The sequence below is a fragment of the Mixophyes fleayi genome, chromosome 1 (genome assembly GCF_038048845.1).
Source record: "Mixophyes fleayi isolate aMixFle1 chromosome 1, aMixFle1.hap1, whole genome shotgun sequence".
NCBI lineage: Eukaryota > Metazoa > Chordata > Amphibia > Anura > Limnodynastidae > Mixophyes > Mixophyes fleayi.
In genome coordinates this window covers 426,164,009-426,185,245 of record NC_134402.1, presented here as the reverse complement: position 1 = coordinate 426,185,245, position 21,237 = coordinate 426,164,009, and the positions used below count along the sequence as shown (strand labels likewise).

General features: G+C 41.5%; 1 protein-coding gene across 1 annotated transcript; it reads right to left on the bottom strand.

Moving 5' to 3' along the window:
• Positions 1 to 13,073: 13,073 nt before the first annotated feature.
• Positions 13,074 to 19,574, bottom strand: FST (follistatin). The gene is made up of 6 exons (XM_075183979.1): positions 18,214 to 19,574; positions 17,067 to 17,258; positions 16,088 to 16,306; positions 15,673 to 15,897; positions 14,815 to 15,045; positions 13,074 to 14,135 (listed from the first exon to the last, which is right to left on the bottom strand). The coding sequence occupies exons 1-6, from the start codon at positions 18,287 to 18,289 to the stop codon at positions 14,056 to 14,058; spliced, it is 1,023 nt and encodes a 340-aa protein (XP_075040080.1). The 5' UTR covers positions 18,290 to 19,574; the 3' UTR covers positions 13,074 to 14,055.
• Between the last annotated feature and the right edge of the window lie 1,663 nt (positions 19,575 to 21,237).

Here is a 21,237-nt window from a genome sequence, read left to right as displayed (position 1 = left end):
CCTCACATTCTCTCTCTTGCTAAATCCTGCCGCTTCCAGCTGCGTAATATCGCACAAATCCGGCCCTTCCTCTCCCAAGATGCCACCAAATGTCTTATTCACTCTCTGATCATCTCCCGCTTGGACTACTGCAACCTTCTCCTCACTGGCCTCCCCCACTCTCATCTCGCTCCCCTTCGTTCTGTTCTTAACGCAGCCGCTAGGCTTATCTTCCTTTCTCGCCGCTCCTCTTATGTCTCCCCCCTCTACCAAGCCCTTCACTGGCTCCCCTTCCCCTACAGAATCCTGTTCAAGCTCCTCACTCTCACATACAAGGCCCTCGCCAACTCCACTGCTCCCTACATCTCCAACCTCATCTCTATTCACGCTCCATCCCGCCCTCTCCGATCTGCCAATGACCGTTGCCTCTCCTCCCCTCTGATTACCTCCTCACACGCGCGAATCCAAGACTTCTCCCGCGCTGCCCCCCTCCACAGGAACAAGCTCCCTCCCTCCATCAGAACATCCCCTACTCTGTCCAGTTTCAAACGGGCTCTAAAAACCCACCTCTTTCTCAAAGCCTTCCAGTCTCCCACTTAACTTTCTACCTTTTCTGCTTCCCTCCCCTCTTCCCCCTCCCCTGAATCTGCCTCCGTTCCCCCTTCTCTCCCTCTCACCTCGTGTCTCTCTGTCTGTCTACCCCTCCCCTTAGATTGTATGCCCCCTTGAGCAGGGCCATCTCTCCTCCTGTTTCCTGCACCTTTTACTCTGCTCTCCAGCTACCTTTCCCCCCACCCCTCTGGGGGTCTCCCCGTCATCCGCACCCTTCCTCTTGGGCTCCGGCGCCTGCCGGTCTTCCCTCCCCCCTCTCTCTAGCTGTGCTCTGAGCTTACTGAGTTACTGTGCTTATTGTTTACTGTATTTTGCCGTCCCACCTTGTACTGTACTTGTTTGTCCCTGTACGGCGCTACGGACACTAAGTGGCGCCTTATAAATAAAAATTAATAATAATAATAATAATAATGTCAGTTACAACTCTCAGGGGTAGATTTGTCAAACCTGCTAAAAAATAAAAGTAGAGATGTTGCCCATAGCAACCAATTCTAGTTATCGCGTATTCTAGAAAATGATAGCTAGAATGTGATTGGTTGCTATGGGTAACACCTCCACTTTTTAGAAGGTTTTGATAATGATCTACCACTGAGCGTGCATTACAAGCCGATTGAAAAGAAGCCATATGTTTCTTAAGTTTGCATCACTATTTTGTTTAAGTTTAATTTGGAACACTCACGCATGCAGATGTAAATTGTGTTATGTATACATAGATAAGGTAAATGTGATGATTATTTTTTCTTTCACTGTTTGTGATAAACATTCAGACCACATGCAAGTGCTTTACTTAAACCACAATGTGTTCTGCTCCTCATACCAGCTGACACTGAGAAAAAAAACAACACATCTGTGAATTGTGTTAGGCTAACATCTGTAACATATATCGAAATGTGGGTGTGTGGGCTTAGTTTATAGTTGGGAGTATTTGCACAGTAAACTAGATCCAGGAACCTGCTACAATACATATTTTATAGCAAAAAAGTAACAAATTTCCTTTTCCGTCTGGTAAAAACTGTAGTTAGTTCTGTGCAGAATGGGACTTACTAGTCATATGGTGGACTGGTACAATATATATATATTTTGCCAATTAAACCCACTATGGGAGATACAGCAAAACTTTCTATACATCAACTTTAGCAGCAACCTCCTGGGAGTTATTTACTAAACTGCGGGTTTGAAAAAGTGGAGATGTTGCCTATAGCGACTAATCAGATTCTAGTTATCAATGATTTAGTACATTCTACAAAATGATAACTAGAATCTGATTGGTGGCTATAGACAACATCTCCAGTTTAGTAAATATACCCCCAGGTAGCACACACATTGATTTATTTGTTTCTGAGCAAATAATTACTATCATTATTGCACAGATGTATAGCATATATACCATTGAGGGCCAAAAGGTGGCCCTAGGGCCGCATGCACCCCTCGAGCCTTTACCTGCGACCCTCAGTTCCTTATTTGTTTATTGTCAGATTTGTTGTTATAGATTGTAACACTTGTTTAAAATGCCTGCTGATCTGTTATTACACTTAAGTGTCTCTTAAATGTATTGTTTTAACTTATTACTGAGACTAAGGGCTAGATTTACTAAGCTGCGGGTTTGAAAAAGTGGGGATGTTGCCTATAGCAACCAATCAGAGTCTACCTGTCATTTTGTAGAAGGTACTAAATAAATGAAAGCTAGAATCTGATTGGTTGCTATAGGCAACATCCCCACTTTTTCAAACCCGCAGCTTAGTAAATCTAGCCCTAAGTGGTTATTTACTAAACTGCAGGTTTGAAAAAGTGTAGATGTTGCCTTTAGCGACCAATCAGATTCTAGTTATCATTTTGTAGAATGTACTAAATAAATGACACCTAGGGCTAGATTTACTAAGCTGCGGGTTTGAAAAAGTGGGGATGGTGCCTATAGCAACCAATCAGATTCTAGCTTTCATTTATTTAGTACCTTCTACAAAATGATAGCTAGAATTTGATTGGTTGCTATAGGCAACATCCCCACTTTTTCAAACCCGCAGCTTAGTAAATCTAGCCCCTAGAATCTAATTGGTTGCTATAGGCAACATCTTATTTAAACCCACAGTTTAGTGAATATACCTCTAATGGGCAGATTCAATTGTAAAAAAAATTGCAGTGTAATGTCCCAGAACGGCCGAGATACTATGCGGCGATTTTTTTTTTTTGTGAAATATCCGCTCACTTTTGCTCGCGCCCCACAGAGACGCGAGCAAATATTAGCTAATTGAATCTGCCTCTAAGGGTAATGTGTGACCTGATTAGAGGGTGACACCATGGAGTCCCCAATGTGAATGAGGTTGCTTATTACTGATATATACAGTATCAAGCAATTAGCATGAAGTGAGGCAATTTTATAAAGGCATGAAAAATGGCGCAGGTTGGTGTTGGCGCAGGTTGGAGAGCGGTTCATTGCTGCACTCAGAAACAGAACTAGCGCGCTGTGGGCACCGGTGCAGGGTAGCAGGGAGGAGGAAACCGGGGCCCACAGCTCGCTAGTTCCCTGCTCAGCGGGCCCCATTATCTCCGTGACCCCCGTGCACCGCTGCACCAGTGGTAGTTCCACCACTGGCTGCACTGTTTCCTTGCAGACTAGTACCATCCTTACCACTAGACTGTAAGCTCTCCCACGAGCTCTGCCCTCAGTGCCCTATCTGTTCATGCCTGTATTTTGTCTACCTTGTATGTGCCTGTTTTATGTATGCTCTGTATTATACCTTGACCAGTGCTTCGGAGCACTGTGGTGCCTTACAAGTCAACCACAGTAACAGTATTACCTTCTCTGCCTCATTCCATCATTGCATATGTTCCTTCGGTGTATACTTTTACAACTTGGGATTTATTGGTGAAATGGTTTGTAAAATGCATGAATGGCAGCAGGTCTCATTTCCAAAAATACTCATTAAATATAATAATTTAGGAATCTACTCAGGTTCCTTTTCATTCTCCTCTGCTGCCATTCACAGTAAAGTCCACACTACCCAACGCATTTCAACAGTTCAGCCTACGGCTATTTTTCCTTTAGGAGTATTAAACTTCCAGTGACGTGAGCTAAACTTACTTGGGTGGTAGTCAATTGTAGATGTTAAATGACCACATAATGACAGGGAGCAAATGAAAATAATGAACATATAATAAAAAATAAAGGCGGTTATGAAATCAATGATACTGGGGTGAGAGGACACAATGAAGTATTTTGCTTTTTGTGGTGAGTGGAGGTGAAGTGCAGAGAGTGATAACTGTCCCGGATGTTCGGAAAGGCAGCTTAGGCCTCACCTGGAGGGCAGAATTGTGGGGTCCGCTCTTTGCTTTACCATCTTCTCACATTCTATTTACGATGGTTTGTAATATGTAGGTGCTACATAAAAGCTATAATAAATAAAAATAAACAGGGGAACAAAGCAGTTAAATCCAGGCCTAGGTTTGACCTGTGTAGTAAAACAATTCTATTTACTATCATTACTATAGATACATTGTATAGGTCTTCATCATCATCATCATCACCATTTATTTATATAGCGCCACTGATTCCGCAGCGCTGTACAGAGAACTCATTCACATCAGTCGCTGCCCCATTGGAGCTTACAGTCTAAATTCCCTAATACACACACAGACAGAGAGAGAGAGACTAGGGTCAATTTTGATAGCAGCCAATTAACCTACTAGTATGTTTTTGGAGTGTGGGAGGAAACCGGAGCACCCGGAGGAAACCCACGCAAATACGGAGACAACATAGAAACTCCACACAGATAAGGCCATTGTCGGGAATTGAACTCATGACCTCAGTGCTGTGAGGCAGAAGTGCTAGGTCTTGAGAATACTTACTGTTCCATTTATAAGACAAATTTACATATTCTAAGTGAATTTATATGCCACATTCAGTTTCAAGCTATAATAAATTATTTTTCTATATCACATTTTTAGCATTAACTCCCCCCCCCCCCCCCCATGGTTCTAATTTCTCCTACACCACATTGAACTGCAGAGATTTCCTGTATGTGCCCAGCACAGGATGGAGAGGTGAAGGCTAACCATATAGGGTCTCTTTTAGAATCGGACGCAAAGTACGTTTCAGGCACATTTGTGCACATTTCCACTGACGCGCATGCGCAGTCAGCATCAATTCCGTCTGCCTTTCAGACACAGTGTACACTTGCGACAGCTTGCATCTCAGTACTAGGGAAAGGGTGGAACACAGAGTTATGTAGACATGACCGTGAATAATTTAGGTATTATGGGAGTCTACCTGCAAAAACAACCCTAGACGGATCAAGACGCAGACGGAACACACGTCAAAAAAGACTGATAAAGTGCGGCAGGAATTAGGTGGCGCAAGTAGTTAGCCAGCTGCAGGAACTGGTCGCAGCTCAGTAGGGTATTATGAGTGGGATACAAGTGGGGTTGCATGCTACCCTACCAAGCTGCAGCACACTCCCACTCCTGCTCTTGCATGTACGTCTTAGAAGCACATTGCGTCCGACTCTAAATGCGGCCCATAGTGTGTATACATTGCTAACAATACAGGGACTTGTGTTGAGTTGAACACAAGTAGCGTGTTTGATGTATAATATGCTTTTTAACTTCCGCACAAGCACACTGGTTCCGAAAATAGTGGTTTGTGCGCATGCTCAGATGTAAAAAGGTGTATGATACGCCAAAAACGCAATTTGTGTGAGCCCCACAATACTTGGGGTGCAGTCGGAAGTCTTCCAAACTCTTGATGCTTAGATTGAGGTTGACTATGAGAATGAACAGGCTCTGACTACCGGATGTTTATACAGGCCCGGCGCTCCCATTAGGCAAGGTTAGGCAATTGCCTAGGGCGCCGGGCTCTGCAGGGCACCTTAAAATTAAAAAAAAATGACTATGGTCGTTTAAAGCCGCCGCACAGCTTCCGAGAAATCCATGGGGAGGGAAGGGGAGGGGGGAAGGGGCTATGAATCTTACCTGCATTAAGCTGCTCCTCTCTGCTCTGTCTCCTCCCCTCCGCTCACTGACTGTCGGGCGTGACATCATCATCACGGCCCGACAGTGTCTGTGAGTGGAGGGGAGAAGACAGAGCAGAGAGGAGCAGCTTAATGCAGGTAAAGAAAGACGTGGGGAGGTTAGGGAAGCGCCAACTTTAACAGGGTACCCGCGGCGGGGTGGGGGGGGGGGCGATTTTTAAAAGGGGGGGGGCCGATTTTCACAGTGTGCCTAGGGCGCCAAGGACCCTAGCACCGGCGCTGGGTTTATATCAGTCTTGGGGATATATGCCTGCTTTCATTTATTTGGTATATGGTATCGTGGATATTAGTTTCAAGCTTAAATATCTCCACTTAGGGCTAGTGCTCTATATGTAGTCTTCTGTAACAATCTAATTTCAATAACCCAGGGACAAGATGAGTACCATATATCAGTCGGCATCCTATATGGGGAACCAATGATAGTGATTTAAAGGTGGTTTTATAAACAAAGTAAAATACATATTTTTTTTTGCCTAAATTGCATCTAAGCAACCCAGCCTGCATCCAGCTGCCAGACCGTTCATTCTCCCTGCAAGTCAGTGAATGACAAGATTACTGCTCACTGCCTTTTGTATTGGATGGTGGTCACACAGGCGAAAGTGGAAATACGGGGGGCAGCACGATGGCTCAGTGGTTAGCACTTCTGCCTCACAGCGCTGGGGTCATGAGTTCAATTCCCGACCATGGCCTTATCTGTGTGGAGTTTGTATGTTCTCCCCGTGTTTGGGTGGGTTTCCTCTGGGTGCTCCGGTTTCCTCCCACACTCCAAAAACATACTGATAGGTTAGTTGGCTGCTGTCAAAAATTGACCCTAGTCTGTCTCTCCCTCTCTGTGTGTGTGTTAGGGAATTTAGACTGTAAGCTCCAATGGGGCAGGGACTGATGTGAATGAGTTCTCTGTACAGCGCTACGGAATCAGTGGCGCTATATAAATAAATGGTGATGATGATGATGATAGACTTACCAGGGAAAGTTCCTTTTCTCACTATTACTATTTCTGTCCTCATCTGATCCCTCTTCAAACATGGGTGCAAGAGATGGCCAGATGCAATCTGGTCATTTACTGAACGGTGAAATGTGACCCTACATGTCATGGAGCTCAGTCTGTGTGACATGGAGTGGGGATAGTGAGCTGGAGGGCATCTATTTGCAGGCTGGGCTGCTGCTCAGATGATAAATATTAATTGTGACTCACCTGTGTGACTCACCTGGGCAGGGAAGGTGGCAATAGAAGGTTACCTACGGTGGCACCTGGTCCTCATGCAGTGCTGACCACAGACACATAATTCTATCTGTTCTACATTTTTTAGAGCTGAGCACAGAACATTTCACTTATATAGTGATATATTTGGAGGAAACTGGTGCAGTGCAAAATCCCCATCAACATCTGATCACGATCTATCAGTTATCGATCCAGATGGACAGTAAATTTGTATGGGGACGGGATTTGTCCATGTATGTGGTCATTGTCTCACTATACTAATGGTGCCATGACAGAAAATCTTCCTGTTGCAGGAGACATTGTGCCTCTTTCCCTGAAAATATTGTCTCTTTTAGCCTACAGTCCAGAACTCATCCTTTCCTTTCACAGCGCTGCGCTACACATGTATATTTTAGATACTTATAAAAACTCAAACACAGGCAAATGTGTGCACTCAGCACCACAGTTATTAAAACATTTATCTTTATGGGTAAAGTTTATTAGCATAAATATATTGATGATGCTGTCACAAAACAGAATTTGTCGCTGCGCTTACTTATATTTGGTGAGATCATGCCCACAATAATAGTTTGATCCTCTGAAGATCCATTCTGGTCAGTGGCTATTGAAGTGTGTAGTATTTTACGTAAGTTCAAGAAAGGAAAACAAAACTATACATAGAAAGTTTTTATCAATGCACCAGATGTAACTGCTAACGTTGTGTAGTTTGATTTTTGGGTTTATTTCTATTTTAAGATTCAATAAAAGTGTTTACTGAACTAGATATTGAATGACTCTATTTTTTTTTTTATTGTAGAGCCAATTTCTGGAGCGTTCTGACTGTTTTAGATTGGGGGCACTATTGCATGTTACCCCTCATCCGGTGCAGCCATTCTATGAGTTCTACAATAGATGTCTTTATTTAGTATATCATTTTTTTTTCATCAGTTTGAACGTTTTGAAAGTTAACCAAAATGGGCCCCATTATAAGTAAAGGAGGAGACCCAAAGGTTCCTTGTTCTGAGCTCTTTTTAAATTAAAATCCTTTTGTGTAAATGCCCGATCCCCCCCATGCACAACAAGCAACACCCCTAAAAATGTGCTCTCTACATTCCTCTATCTCATTTCTGTCATTTTTCTTCACAAATAACTTTTCATTCTACACTGCTCCTCAAGGTGTACGGTACACCTTGAGGAGCAGTGCAGAAAAAAAAAAGCGGAGTTGGGTTTGTTGAGGGCGTACTGGTACACCATGTACCAGTACGCCCTCAACAAACCCAACTCCGCTCACCTCCTTCCCTCAGCACTTACAAACATTTGCTCCTCCGCACTTGCGGCAATCTTGCTTCATGTAGCGACTCTGCGGATATCTAGATGCACTGGCGCAAATTGTGGTGCACAGAAGGCCAAAGGCTAGTTTTGCACTGCACAGAGTCAGTTAAAAAGCAGCAGGCAACTAAATCCCAGAGCATATTACACATAACCAGCTTCATGACATCACAACAGAGAAAACAGTTGTAAGGTTAGATTGATCAAACCTTCTAAAAAGAAAAAGTGGAGCTGTTACCCGTAACACCCAATCAGATTCTTGCTATCAATTTGTATAATGTACTAGTTGAAAGATGCCTAGAATCCGATTGGTTGCTAAAAGTAGAAGCAGCAACTACAGTAAAAGGATGCTCAGTAAGTAACAAGTTCCCAGTCCTACACATACCCAAACTCATTGGAGTGTCATTTCTGAGTGTATGATGGTAGTAGCAGGTGGAATCTTACTTATTTCTTACTGATGGGTGGAATTTATATGACGGTTGGCAACTCTGTTGATTTTCTATCTTACTGCACATTTTTGGCCATATAGGAACAATGAAGTCCTTTAGAAAGTCGAAAGGTAAGCTTGTACAAGACCTATATATATATATTTATCTTTATATATTTATATATATACACAGTCCTTGATATATGTATCTATATCACTAGATGTAAAAGTTGCATCTTGTACATTGAAAAATGCAGAATTTTTCTGTTTGAGTACTAAGCACTTTACTCAATAGGATCTGCAGTTCTTCTAACACAGGATAACGCTTTCTTTCTCTTACCCGATGTGTTTTAGTAGATAAGGCTCTGTTAGGATCTTACCTAAGTGCATTCACTCAGCAAAGAACCCCCTGATACACACAGTTCCTCTAGTCAGAAGAAGCTAAATAAAGGTACTCAATTCTTGTTGAGTATATTATGCCAGTAATTAGGAGGTAGACTTTTGTACTTTTCTGACACACTAAGCAACATTTAAATTAGTTCCAAACTGCAGAACCACATAGATATACAAGCTGTATAAATGAGATTAAAGTGGTGGAGGAGGTGCATGTACAAGGGCTGTTCCCTATTTGTGGGTGCCCATGTAGCCTTACACCCCTGCAAGAGGACTTGTTTGTTTTACATGGGCTCAGAAGTGGTGGAAGCTACACCCGAGCCTACCCGTTCAGTGGGACACCTCATCAACCTCCCAGGTCTTCTTTATATCCGAAATTGTATTTCTACCAATAAAATCAATTGAATGCACAATACCCACACATAATAAACACAGTACTCTCGCTGTCAAGATTTATCAATTGAGGCTACACCTAACAGTATTATAGTATAAAAATGGAAATGTTAAATTAGTTAAAGGGTGATTGTGGTCCTAAAGTGGGTGCTGGTGGCCCTTGGCTGGATTTCCAGCCAGGCCGGCAAACCCACAAAAGATGCTACAGAGTTTACTTTAGGGCACTTCCAAAATCCAGAATGTGGGTGTGCTTCTTGTCAGGCATGAGGCGGAGTCTGCCCCACACCTGACCTTTGGCATTTGCATATAGTGCGCACGGATACTTCATACTCTCCCAGGTGGAGAGAGCACTGGTGGACAATGTTTTTATTTATAGCATTTACATAAATGACAGGTGCTCTTTAAGAAAAAACAAGAAACACAGTTTATTTTAAGGAATAAAAAGGACATATTTACATCCTAAATAAAGGTCTTTTTTTTTATAGTATTAAGTATAAAAATGTATAGTTATTCCATCATAGACATTTCTAAGAACATTTTTAAGATTCCTCTACTTTTATAGACTAACTCCCATAGAAATGAGCCTCAGTTTAGTTTATATTCTTGCTATCTCAATTGTTTGTTTGACATGGTCATAAATATACTCTGGTCCTGCATATACTCTAATATCAGTGCAGATATCAGCACACTGGCTGATTTTCAGAGATTATGCAGCCCCAAAATAATTGGCATACCTCAGAATGATCCATTCATTTTCACACATTCCCAAAAATCCAATTGTCAAATGACCTCTGTTGGCTGGTATGTGGTCAGCTGCAGACAGGCTAATAGGCCTGCATGTGAGTGGGATACTTGGTCCTAGCCCTGAATGGCTGATTCTGTATAATTTAGCCACCCACCTGATTTGCCAAACTGGTAATGATTCCTGTCCTTGTTCTAAGTGGGTGTTTCACCCACTGTGTGTCCAGCATTCTAAACATGCTAAACATCTTCATGAACTACCTTAGTAATAAAGACAACTGCAGGTTATACAAAACAGACTAAGAAAAAATTCTAAGGCAAGGAATAGTCTAGCAAAACAATAAATATATTTATTTAAAAAAAAAGAATAAATAAAAAATCCAAATTATATTCCATTTATGATATTTGAACTGTACTTTCACATCCTCAGCAATGGCAAAGACAATTAAACATTGTTGTGTGGAGATAGCCAACCTGTACTACTCCAGCCAGAAGCTGGCAAGGCATGTTGGGATTTGTAGTTCCACAACGACTGTAGCTCCGCAGATTGCATAAGTCTGTTGCATAGCAATAATAACAATATGACATCATTGGCCACCGGCAGATTTGCATTTATTTAAATGATCAACTGAGGGTTCTTTTCCAATGCCTGATAGAATTGTTTAGCTTTATAGGGCTGAGTAAAGTGTCACCAATGACGTCCAGTATGGAACTACTATACCTGAGCTTTTTTTTTTTAAATCCAGTATTTTTATTGAAATTTTTTAAGATATAAACATACTAAACAACAAAAAGAAAAGAAAAACAATTGCATACATATCGGAATTAAATGACGGAATTTACAAGATTACATTAAAGCATAATAATAATAAATGTGCTATATTCATTCAAGATCATACATCGTAAATGCTTATACATAAGTATGTTACACATGCAGGGTTTATTACATGGACTCAGATACTTAATATAAGAACTGCGGTAGCTATACATTTAAGTAGATAGAGCATCTGTACTAGATGACATAGGATAGAATGGAGACTCTAACCATCTGTACCATATATTCTCAAATTCCTTCAGAGCCTGAGCTATACCTATACCTGAGCTTTAAAAAATTATCTTCATCATATGTTTTTTTTCTCTTTTCGGGAAAGATACTTCTGGTTTCTAAATCAACCAGATCAAAAGTTACCTCCTGTGGCCACATGGAATGAAGTTGGAACTAGAATCTGCTGTCTTGCTTTTTGGTTATGAATAATTGCTGCCAACTTAACCTAATTCTATGTTACTATTCATGCATATTTATTATCAAATACAAAACTATCGACACATTTTAGACTTTCTGTTTTATTTTCTACATTGTTGCCAATTCTTGAATTAAATGCAGCAACATCGCTCACGTTTCGTAAACAGCATCTGAGCAGACAAGTATGATTTGTATCTCAATTTATAACTAAACGAAAAGCAAGTGTACCACACACCATTCACGATTCCTTTTTAATGTCTGTATTCCTTGTTGCAGTAGAACGATGTCTGCAGCCTCTGTAGCGCTGCCATGTAGCTAACAGCTGCTTTCCAAGAAATGTGTTTGCTAATTTATCTGTAGGAAAACAATGGGTATTTTTTACAGATGATAATGAAGTGTAATTGAGTACAAACAACCCCATTACGAAAATGAGATGTGTTTTACACCCCATTCCACTCGCAAACACAATAGGCAATTGGAAGTGAGTTTTATGATGATTGCTTGACACAACTAGAATAGGGAAACACTGCAACAGGCAGTTGACAATAATAATGCAATAAAGGGAATAGCTAATGGCTTAAAGAATGAATCCTTGTAGGCTATCAGCTGGTGTAAAAAGAAGTGTGGGGGGGGGGGGGCAGATCTCACTTTAGAATAGATTACACACTTGTTGTGGGTGTCCTGCTTAAATGGATCATTGCTGAAGCAACACCAAGTTAGGGGAAAGTTCTGGATATAGGAGAGTGGATTCTAAGCACTTTATCCTGTAATTTCCCTGCTAGCTGGCCTCACTCTCTCTCTCTCTCTCTACTCAATCCTAGGAATCAGGGGCTATGTCGAAACTGCATATCTGGTGATGCTTACTGCTTAGTGGGGGGTTTCTGTGCGTCTCAATGTCCTCCTCCCTCTCATTTTCTTCTCATCCTTATCCCTAAGGGAATGCCTTAGTCGTCTGACTCTTACAGCAGATCAGCTCTAATCGTGCATTGTTCTGTCTGTACGTGTGAGTCCTTGAGTGTTTCATTACCCTCTGAAATGCCTATGTACATAATGAGCCTCCCTCTCTGAATCAGAAAGTGTCAATGGGACATTAATATTGTTTATACACGATTTATATATATATATATATATATATATATATATATATATATATATATATATATATATATCTATATCACTGTTCAAAATGTACAGTGAACTAAAAATGACTATTTTTAAACTGCACTTTCTCCAAATAACTTAAGTGTTTCTTTGTGTCTCTATTTTGTGACTGTTCTTCCTTGACTTAATTGCTAATTGGGTTTCGCTTTTAATTTTGGATGGGTAATTAGAAACGTCTAGCTGTTTGTATTTCTCACTTTTTTTTGGAGAGCTGGGGAGGTTGACAAAACTTGATAAGATTGGGAACTGCAGAGTGTCAGACAGGGCATGAGATCCTGGGGAGGAGGGAGGGGGGTTTTGGCAGAGACAAGACAAATGGAATCAATCTGTATTCTTAAAGATATGAGCAAATAGTAGAGAGTTTCGGTGTAAGAGTGACTGGGTATATACTGTACTGATTGAACACACGCTCCGTGCATATAATGCCCTGTTTACTTCCAGTCAGTGATATATGTGCACTCTGTTTAATGAACAAACCATAGATTTTATTTTTTGACACCCTTTCCTTTAACAAAAACAAACATCAGCCATGCTATACAACCAAATACATAGATGACAGAGCTACATAGGAAAATTTTATTTTTATTATTGTTCAACCATAATTTATATACAAATACACTTTATAACTTTTATATACATTGCACATTTACATGGTAAAAAAGTACAAAACTATATATTTAAATGAATTTATATTTAACTTGCCATGTTTTGAAAATATAAAATTGAATCAGAAACAAAGAAGTGTGTTATGAAAAGCAAGAAACTTGAACTGATAAAGATTAAAACAACGGGATTATTTTCACATGGGTTCATGACACAATGAATATGTCTCTGATAATAGATTCAAATGACAATGGATCTTCCCCATTTGCATCCACATAGTCCTTGTTGATGACATTTGCCAAGTATACAAGTATCCACATAAACAGAATACAGCCACAAAAATGGGCAATTAAAGTTAGACCCCCATGAACCTCTAATGATATATTAATTGCAGATTCTTTTGGTCAGTCAAGATTCCTTGTAAACAAAACCCAGAGAATGTATGTACAGAACTAAAGATAAAACCCAATAAATAAACATACTGGAACTGACATGCAAATGTGATAAAGAAAAAAAGCTTTAAAGCAGGAATGGGTAACGTTGCGCAGACCAGTTGTTGGAGAACTACATTTCCCATGATGCCCTGAAATGCATTTCATCAAGAACTGAGCTGTAGAACGTTGCCAATGCCTGGTATGTAACATCAGTGTATGGAGTGGACAGTAAATGGTCACTTATAAGGAATGGAAATGCAAGAAAAGAGCTGAACTTTACAAGCAAAGGTATATCACAATAAATAACACTGTTCTCCCTTTGACGAATATATTTCTTCAAAACAAGGTGTACAGTCAAAACAGACATTTTATGTATAAATTATAAAACATGACACAGTATAAATAAATGTCTACTAGACTCAACTATATGTATACTTTTTTTTCCTCAAAATAAATAAGCATACACCTATGTACAGTATGGACATCGTTCTTTGCCCAAAGGCTGTTCCAACAGTTTACCAGTGGCCTGAAGATAAAGGGAAGCTGTAGTCTGGATCTTCCTCATCTTCCTCTTCCTCCGGATCTTCAATAATGGCTATATAGGGGAATATAGGGGAGCTGTTGTTTAAATAAGGACAACAACAGCGCAGAAGCTCAGTGCATGTTTTTTAATTTTTGCTCTCTGCACAGCCATAAAACAGCGTTGCATTGCATGTGACTTGCAGTGATGCGTTCTGGCATCAACTTTTAATTAATACTTTTTGTTTTTTTTCCTTTCTGTTGTGTTTGAGTTTTAAATTAATCTATGAAGTCTTAACTGCAGAAAGTTCTGAAGAACCCAACGGATCAGGTTTTTTTATTTTTTTTTGCAGGTTCCTGTAATCAGACAAAAAGCGCTCTTGTGTTCTAGGTGTACTGCTCGTGTCCTCAGAGTTAGTAGCGTCCGCTGCGCAAAGACAGGGAACGGTTCTACCGGTGAAAGTCTCACGCAGTTAGGGTCACTCAGAGTGTTAATGAAGCATTCAGCGAAGCACACAGAAGCAAAATTAGAAAAATAGAAGGAAAGATATTCTCAGGCAACCCCCTTGTAAATAATGATAACTTTTTCTTGCACAAGTGGCAATAGTCTTGCAAGGCAGCTTCACTGCTAGTAATGGAGCACGTTAAATAGCAATTGTGCTGGTATCCAATTCTCTCTAGTCTTCATTACGGAGGGGTTTGCCTTTAGAAATCTTTGATTTTGATTTTTTTGTGGTTTGCAGTAAGTCACTTACAGTTGCAAGATCCGCCGTGTTTGACTTCTAAAAGTACCCCCAAGGAGCAGGCAGCCTGTTTCATAGCGCACTCGCTAGGGTAGGTGGTGTTATCACTGGCGCAAACCGCGTCATGTTGCTTGCTGTCTGCGCACGTTTCATCACACACGGCGCAGCGCCCTCTGCCCACTTTGCTGTCCCATAGGCACTTCTTACCAACGTTGCACTTGATGTCTTCACAGGACTTGGCCTCTGTAAATAATAATCACACATCAGACAAGTTTCTTTCCACTTACAGAATCAATGCATTAGCGAAGGTAAATACGCTTTTATTTATTTTTTTACGCATACATCAAACTAATGTAATGATTATTTTTTTAGCTTCCTCCCTTCAACATGTGCATTCTTTTCTGCAATCTTTCCTCATAAGAGAACGACACACATAAGGCTTCAGATGCTATAGAGGTGCCTTGGTACATAGAACTCATGACAGTTTAATTGGGCAGCATTACAAGTCAAACAAGTGGTTTTATTGTGATCGTCCGTTTTCTCTGGACAAGGAGCAGACGTTCTAACATTCACAATAAAACGCATGAAGCACGACAACAAAATATCCAGTTTTGGACCCAGTATGAGATGCCAACTTAATACAAGTCAATAGATGATAGTTAAGCATTTCAATGGCAAATCGTATACTATACTATAACCTATACTCCCTAACTTTTGGTAAACAACAGTAAGCTGCGACTTGTAGTTCCACAAAAACTGGACAGACACAAATATATATCACTGTTATGATACTTTTATCTTTTTTTGCTTGTCCAATAAACCAGCCAATAAATTGTTAGCAACTGACTGCAGTGCAGGTAAAATACTTACTTATGCACTTTCCCTCGTACGCCAGGCCAATGGACCTGCCCAGCAGACAGGTTGTTTTCCTAAAGTGACAAGCGCTAGCGTAGGTAATCCCATCATTGCCGCAGAGGTATTGCTCAGGCGAGGTAGGCTCCGGGCAGTTCCGATGGCACGTCACACAGTACGCGTTATTGGTTTGATCCACCACACACGTGGAGGTGCCCGGGCATAAGACATCTCTGCATGTCTCTGAAATAAACACAGGGGGGTACACAGCGATCAGCAAGAGCTCCCAATGCAAAGTATCATTACTAACATCAGCATTTTAGTAGATTTCTTTTTTTTAACTATATGTATTTATGGTTTTACATCTCTCTCCAGCCATCTCTCCAGGCCAATGGTTAAGTAATGCACATATGTGTCAGGATCTGGGACATACTTTTGCATTTGCCTTGATACTGCACATCCAGCTCTGGGAGTCCTTTACACTTGGCCTTGAGTAGAGCGCATTCGTCCTTGTAGGTTTTTCCATCCAATCCACACACTGGGCCTTTCCATGTGATGTTGGAGCAGTCCGGGGCACACACACACCTTGGCTTATTTTTTTTGTTCATTTTGCATTTTTTTCCAGGTCCACAGTCCACGTTTTCACAGGACACTGTGGGAAGATAAATTGACAATCAGCCAGTAGCCCAGGGTGCATTAAATAGTGGGTTAATTGCAAGGCCGAGTTCTTTCAAGTCAGATAAAAGTGTTTAAACGTGTATGTTGTAATATCAGTGTTTTTTTTTTTTAAATCAAATAAACAATAGAAATATATAAGCAGGATACGTACATACATGCCATAAAAACGTTCCCACAATAACTAAATCAGCACAAATGACCTACAAGGAGGGAACACGAGCTCTTCCAGAAATCTGGTCAAAATTGAGTGCAGATGTCCCTTTCACTACTTTAATAAATCCCCCCGTGAAAACTAACACTTAATATTCAACTCTAGGTGGCCACAATCTGCAAACTTCAACCCAGACTAAAGGGTCCCAGGTTTGTATGAGTGTGTGTGAGTGTGTGTGAGTGTGTGTGTGTGTGTGTAAGTGTGTGTATGTCAAATACAGAACAGCTTGTAGAATTTATCCTTAATGGCTGTGGTGAGATCGATGGGAAACAGACCCCCCCTCCACACCCACTACAATAATCTACATAGACATTACCGTTATATTAAGCCATATATATATATATATATATATATATATATATATATATATATATATAAGAACAACATGGAAGCTAAGCCCCCACTATCACTATACATGAAGTGTGTATATATTTTAAACTATTTGCATGCAGACCGGTCATATCTAATACCACATATTAATGGTACTATAAATATTAATGTCTCAGTATGGTAAATGCCATACCTTTGCAGGGTATGCAGTGTGGTGCTCCTCCATTGAAAATCATCCATTTGAAAAGGGTGCTGTTGGGTACATCTTCTTCAGTCCAGGAGGTGCCCAGTCTGCCAGTCCTGCAGCATTCCTCTTTGCTCAATTCAGTCCTGTAGAGAACCTGGCATCGTCCATCCTTGGTTTGCTGAAGCCAACAGTTCCCAGCTGTAAGACACAGCGCACTAGCCATATCAGTGTCACTTAGCAGTGACCCAGACGAGACACGTGTTCTCTGCACTCACTTCCACTAGACTGTTTACTTTAATTTGTCGTGTTTCTTAACCCGCAGTAGTAACACCAGTCTATCCTCTGCCACACAGCACAATGCAGGGGGTGACAGCAACTCATTGCACAGCGCAAGTTGCCCTCATAGGGTAACCTACACTCCTACACCAGTGATAGCCTTGAGTTTATTTCTGCATTTCTTACAGTATCTTGTGCGTCAGTGCTAGGTGTCTATGTTACAATTTGAGATATTATGTTGCAATCTCAATGAGATTCAGAACATTTGAATCTATTACTACATTGTGTCGAAATATCCGATTTCTGCAGTCTAGCTGGATAATTTCTTCATGACAAATAAAACTTAACGAAGCCCACACAAGAAATACGTTCAAGAGTAAAACTATCTAGCAAAAGGCAGAAACTAAAGCAAAACAGGCATGACAGTAACAGCTCAGCTGACACGCTAGCGCAAAAATAATGCGCAGAATTGAGACCTTCCATATCCCCATTGATAAAATCTCAGTTCACTGTCTACTAGAAGTAGTTTCTCGTGTGCTCCAAACTCGGAAACAAACTTTTTTTTCTCTCTTTCAGTGAACTATCACAGAACAGCTGAACGCTGTATATGCACTTTGTAAACTTTCTGCAGGTTCTAAACACGCAGTAGTACACTATAGTTTTCCAGATACGCTTTTTTGTGCGGCTGCAAAATCACAGAACATATTTTATGTCTGAGAGTTCTAAGTTTTGCTCCTGATTTTGCTCACATGAACAAGTCTAGTTCCCTATGCTATTGATCTGCACTCTCACCTTAAATAATAGTAATAGTAATAATAATAATAATAATATAATAAAAAATAAATGGTAAAAATGAAAGATGACTTGATCTGCTTACCCTGGACAGTGTGATCTTCCATGAGATGACACAGAAAGAAAGTGAGAAGTAAAAGCAAGCCCGGGCGATTTAACATCCTCAGTCCAGACACAGAAGAAACAATCTCAAGTGGAGAGATGTGATAGTGTAGTACACCCAGAACTGAGGGCTCTGCCTATGATCGCTCTATTGAATGAACGTCAGGCTATGCAGTCTCTCTTTAAATCTATAAGGGGGTCTTAGCTGTCTGCGGTGGGCGGTCTCCTAATGTGTGTGTGTGTGTGTGTGTGTGTGTTTGGGGGTGGGGAATTTTAAGAAAATTCACAGTGAATCAGGTGACATTTTCTACCTTCTGCAAATAACTGGGGTGCCTAAATCCAATACCTATGTAGAAAGGACTTCTTGTAATTTAATGGCAGGCAAGAAGACATGAAACTTCAGCAGCAAGCAGAGGAAGAGAGGGCACACTATCCACTTGTGCACAGATCCTGGATTCTTCAGCTAAGTTTTGTTTATGGAGAAGTACACTGTATTCTCTCTCCCAGCATGTCCTTGTCTTTTTCTGGGTTGTGGTCCTGCTGCAAGGGACTGAGGCTGATCTATGTGCAAGTAGCTTGGAATTAAGTTCCTGGAGAGGGCTCTTTAATGACATCCAACCCCCTGTACAATAAATCTAACGTTCCGACACCTCACACAGTAGTTAAGTGTGAGCTACACACATGTATCCCGACTGGGACTTGTCAGAAACAAATAAAACTTTTAATACCTATGGTTTTACCCAAGTGACAATCTTTTCACTGGCAGTGTCTGGAGTATTAGACAGGAATGGGCGACGTAGGCGGTCTCTTTTCAGAGTCGCAGAGATTGCCCCATCGATAATGAACTTCTATAGGGCTAGTTTATTAAGCACAGTCTGGCATTCTTCCCTTTAAGTTGGCGGACTCTCATTTATAACATTTTTGGCACAGCTGAATGAAACTGAGTAGGCGATATTTCCTTTTATACAAAACGATTACTTAACGGAAAATGGTATTGTTGATTCAAAAGCTGCCTTTTCTCTGTGTGTCTAAATGTCTATTCTCTGCTCCAAAGGACAACAGACACTGAAATATGCAGACTAAATTCTTGGACACTGGCAGGTCACTGGGATTTGTTGCTCTACACATCTTCCCCTACCCCTTTCACTGCAAATAACTCAGTGATAACAGATTTTTTTCCACCAACTGCAGGAGATAGTACTAATCTTTTAATAAAAGATCCCATTACAATGGGATCTGTCTGAGCGCACTATAATAGATCCAGAAGTACAGGCGTGCTAATATTAGAAGACAGTTGTTTGGGTGCCTCCGCCTGCCGCTGCCTCTGTTCTCTTCTCATTAGGCTGCTCTGTGAGGCTAACACAAAGCGCTGCTACACCACCTGCAGGCACACATTAAAGCAGACTGGTAAATGATTGACCCCACTACACCCCCCTGTTATCGCTCTTTTTACTTCTGGGGGCATTTTGCTCACTTCAGAATGCTGCGTCCTATCCTTCTATTTTCTCCACCCCTAACATTTGTAAGATAAATGCAAGGTTGTGCAGTGCCCTCTAATGGTAGATGACGTTTTTAATTAATCGCAAGATGTCCAAAAAGTTACAACTACCAAGTGCTTAATCTCTCTCTCTCTCTCCCTCTCTCTCCCTCTCTCTCTCTCTCTCTCTCTCCCCCCTCTCTCTCTCCCTCTCTCTCCCTCCCTCTCTCTCTAGCCCTCTCTCTCCCTCTCTCTCCCTCTCTCTCCCTCTCCCTCTCTCTCTCCCTCTCTCTCTCTCTCTCTCTTCCCCCCTCTCTCTCTCTCTGTCTCCCTCTCTCCCCTTCCCCCCTCTCTCTCTCCCTCTCTCTCCCTCCCTCTCTCTCTAGCCCTCTCTCTCCCTCTCTCTCCCTCTCTCTCCCTCTCCCTCTCTCTCTCCCTCTCTCTCTCTCTCTCTCTCTTCCCCCCTCTCTCTCTCTCTGTCTCCCTCTCTCCCCTTCCCCCCTCTCTCTCCCCCTCACCTTCCTCTCCCTCTTTCTCTCTCTCTGTCTCTCCCTCCCTCTCTCTCCCTCTCTCTCTCTGTCTCACTCCCTCTCCTTCCTCCCTCTCTCTCTCTCTCTCTCTCTCTCTCTCTCTCTCTCTATCTCTCTCTGTCTCCCTCCTCCCCCCTCTCTCTCTCTGTCTCCCTCCCTCCTCTTCCCCCCTCTCTCTCCCCCCTCCCCTTTCTCTCTCTCTCTCTCTCTCTCTCTCTCTCTCTCTCTCTCTCTCTCTCTCTCTCTCTTTTCCTTGATCTTCTTGTCTCTTTCTCTCCTTCATTCCCTCTCTATTTTTATCTCTCTTTTCTGATCTTATATCTCTCCCTTTCCCAATTTCTCTATCTACTCCACTCTCTCGCTCTACTTCACACCCTCTGTCTTTTTGTTTATCATCTCTTCATCTTCCTCTCTTATCTCTCTCTTTCCTCTAAATTGTCTATCTTTCTATACTATCTGTTCCTCTCTCTTCTCTCCCTCCTCACACAACTTCCTCTCCTTCACTCTCTCTCTCTCTCTGTACATCCTCTTATCTTTCTCTCGATCTCCTGAGCCTCTTCCACTTTCTTTCTCTTTGTACTATTTGAACCTCTCTCTTTCTCCCTCACACTCTCTTTCTCTCTCTCTCATTGACGCGCTCTCTCTGTACACTCTGTTATCTTTCTATCCACTGATCCTCTTCCTCACTCCTCTCTCTCTCTCTCTCTCTCTCTCTCTCTCTCTCTCTCTCTTTCTCTCTTTCCTTTAAATTTTCTATTTTCCTCTCTATACTATATGATCATCTCTCTTTCTCTATTCCCCCCCCCTCACACTCTCTTTCTCCCTCTCCTTCACATTGAATACTTCCAGCATGCGCACAAACAACCCTGCACTTCACTGTTGCAGGGAGCGGTGTGTGACACATGCGCTGTAAAGCCCTGAGCAGAGCTGAACAGTGCTGAGAAATAGCAAAAAAAACGGTAATGTACGTCAGCCTGTGCTCGTGTACATTACTGTATGC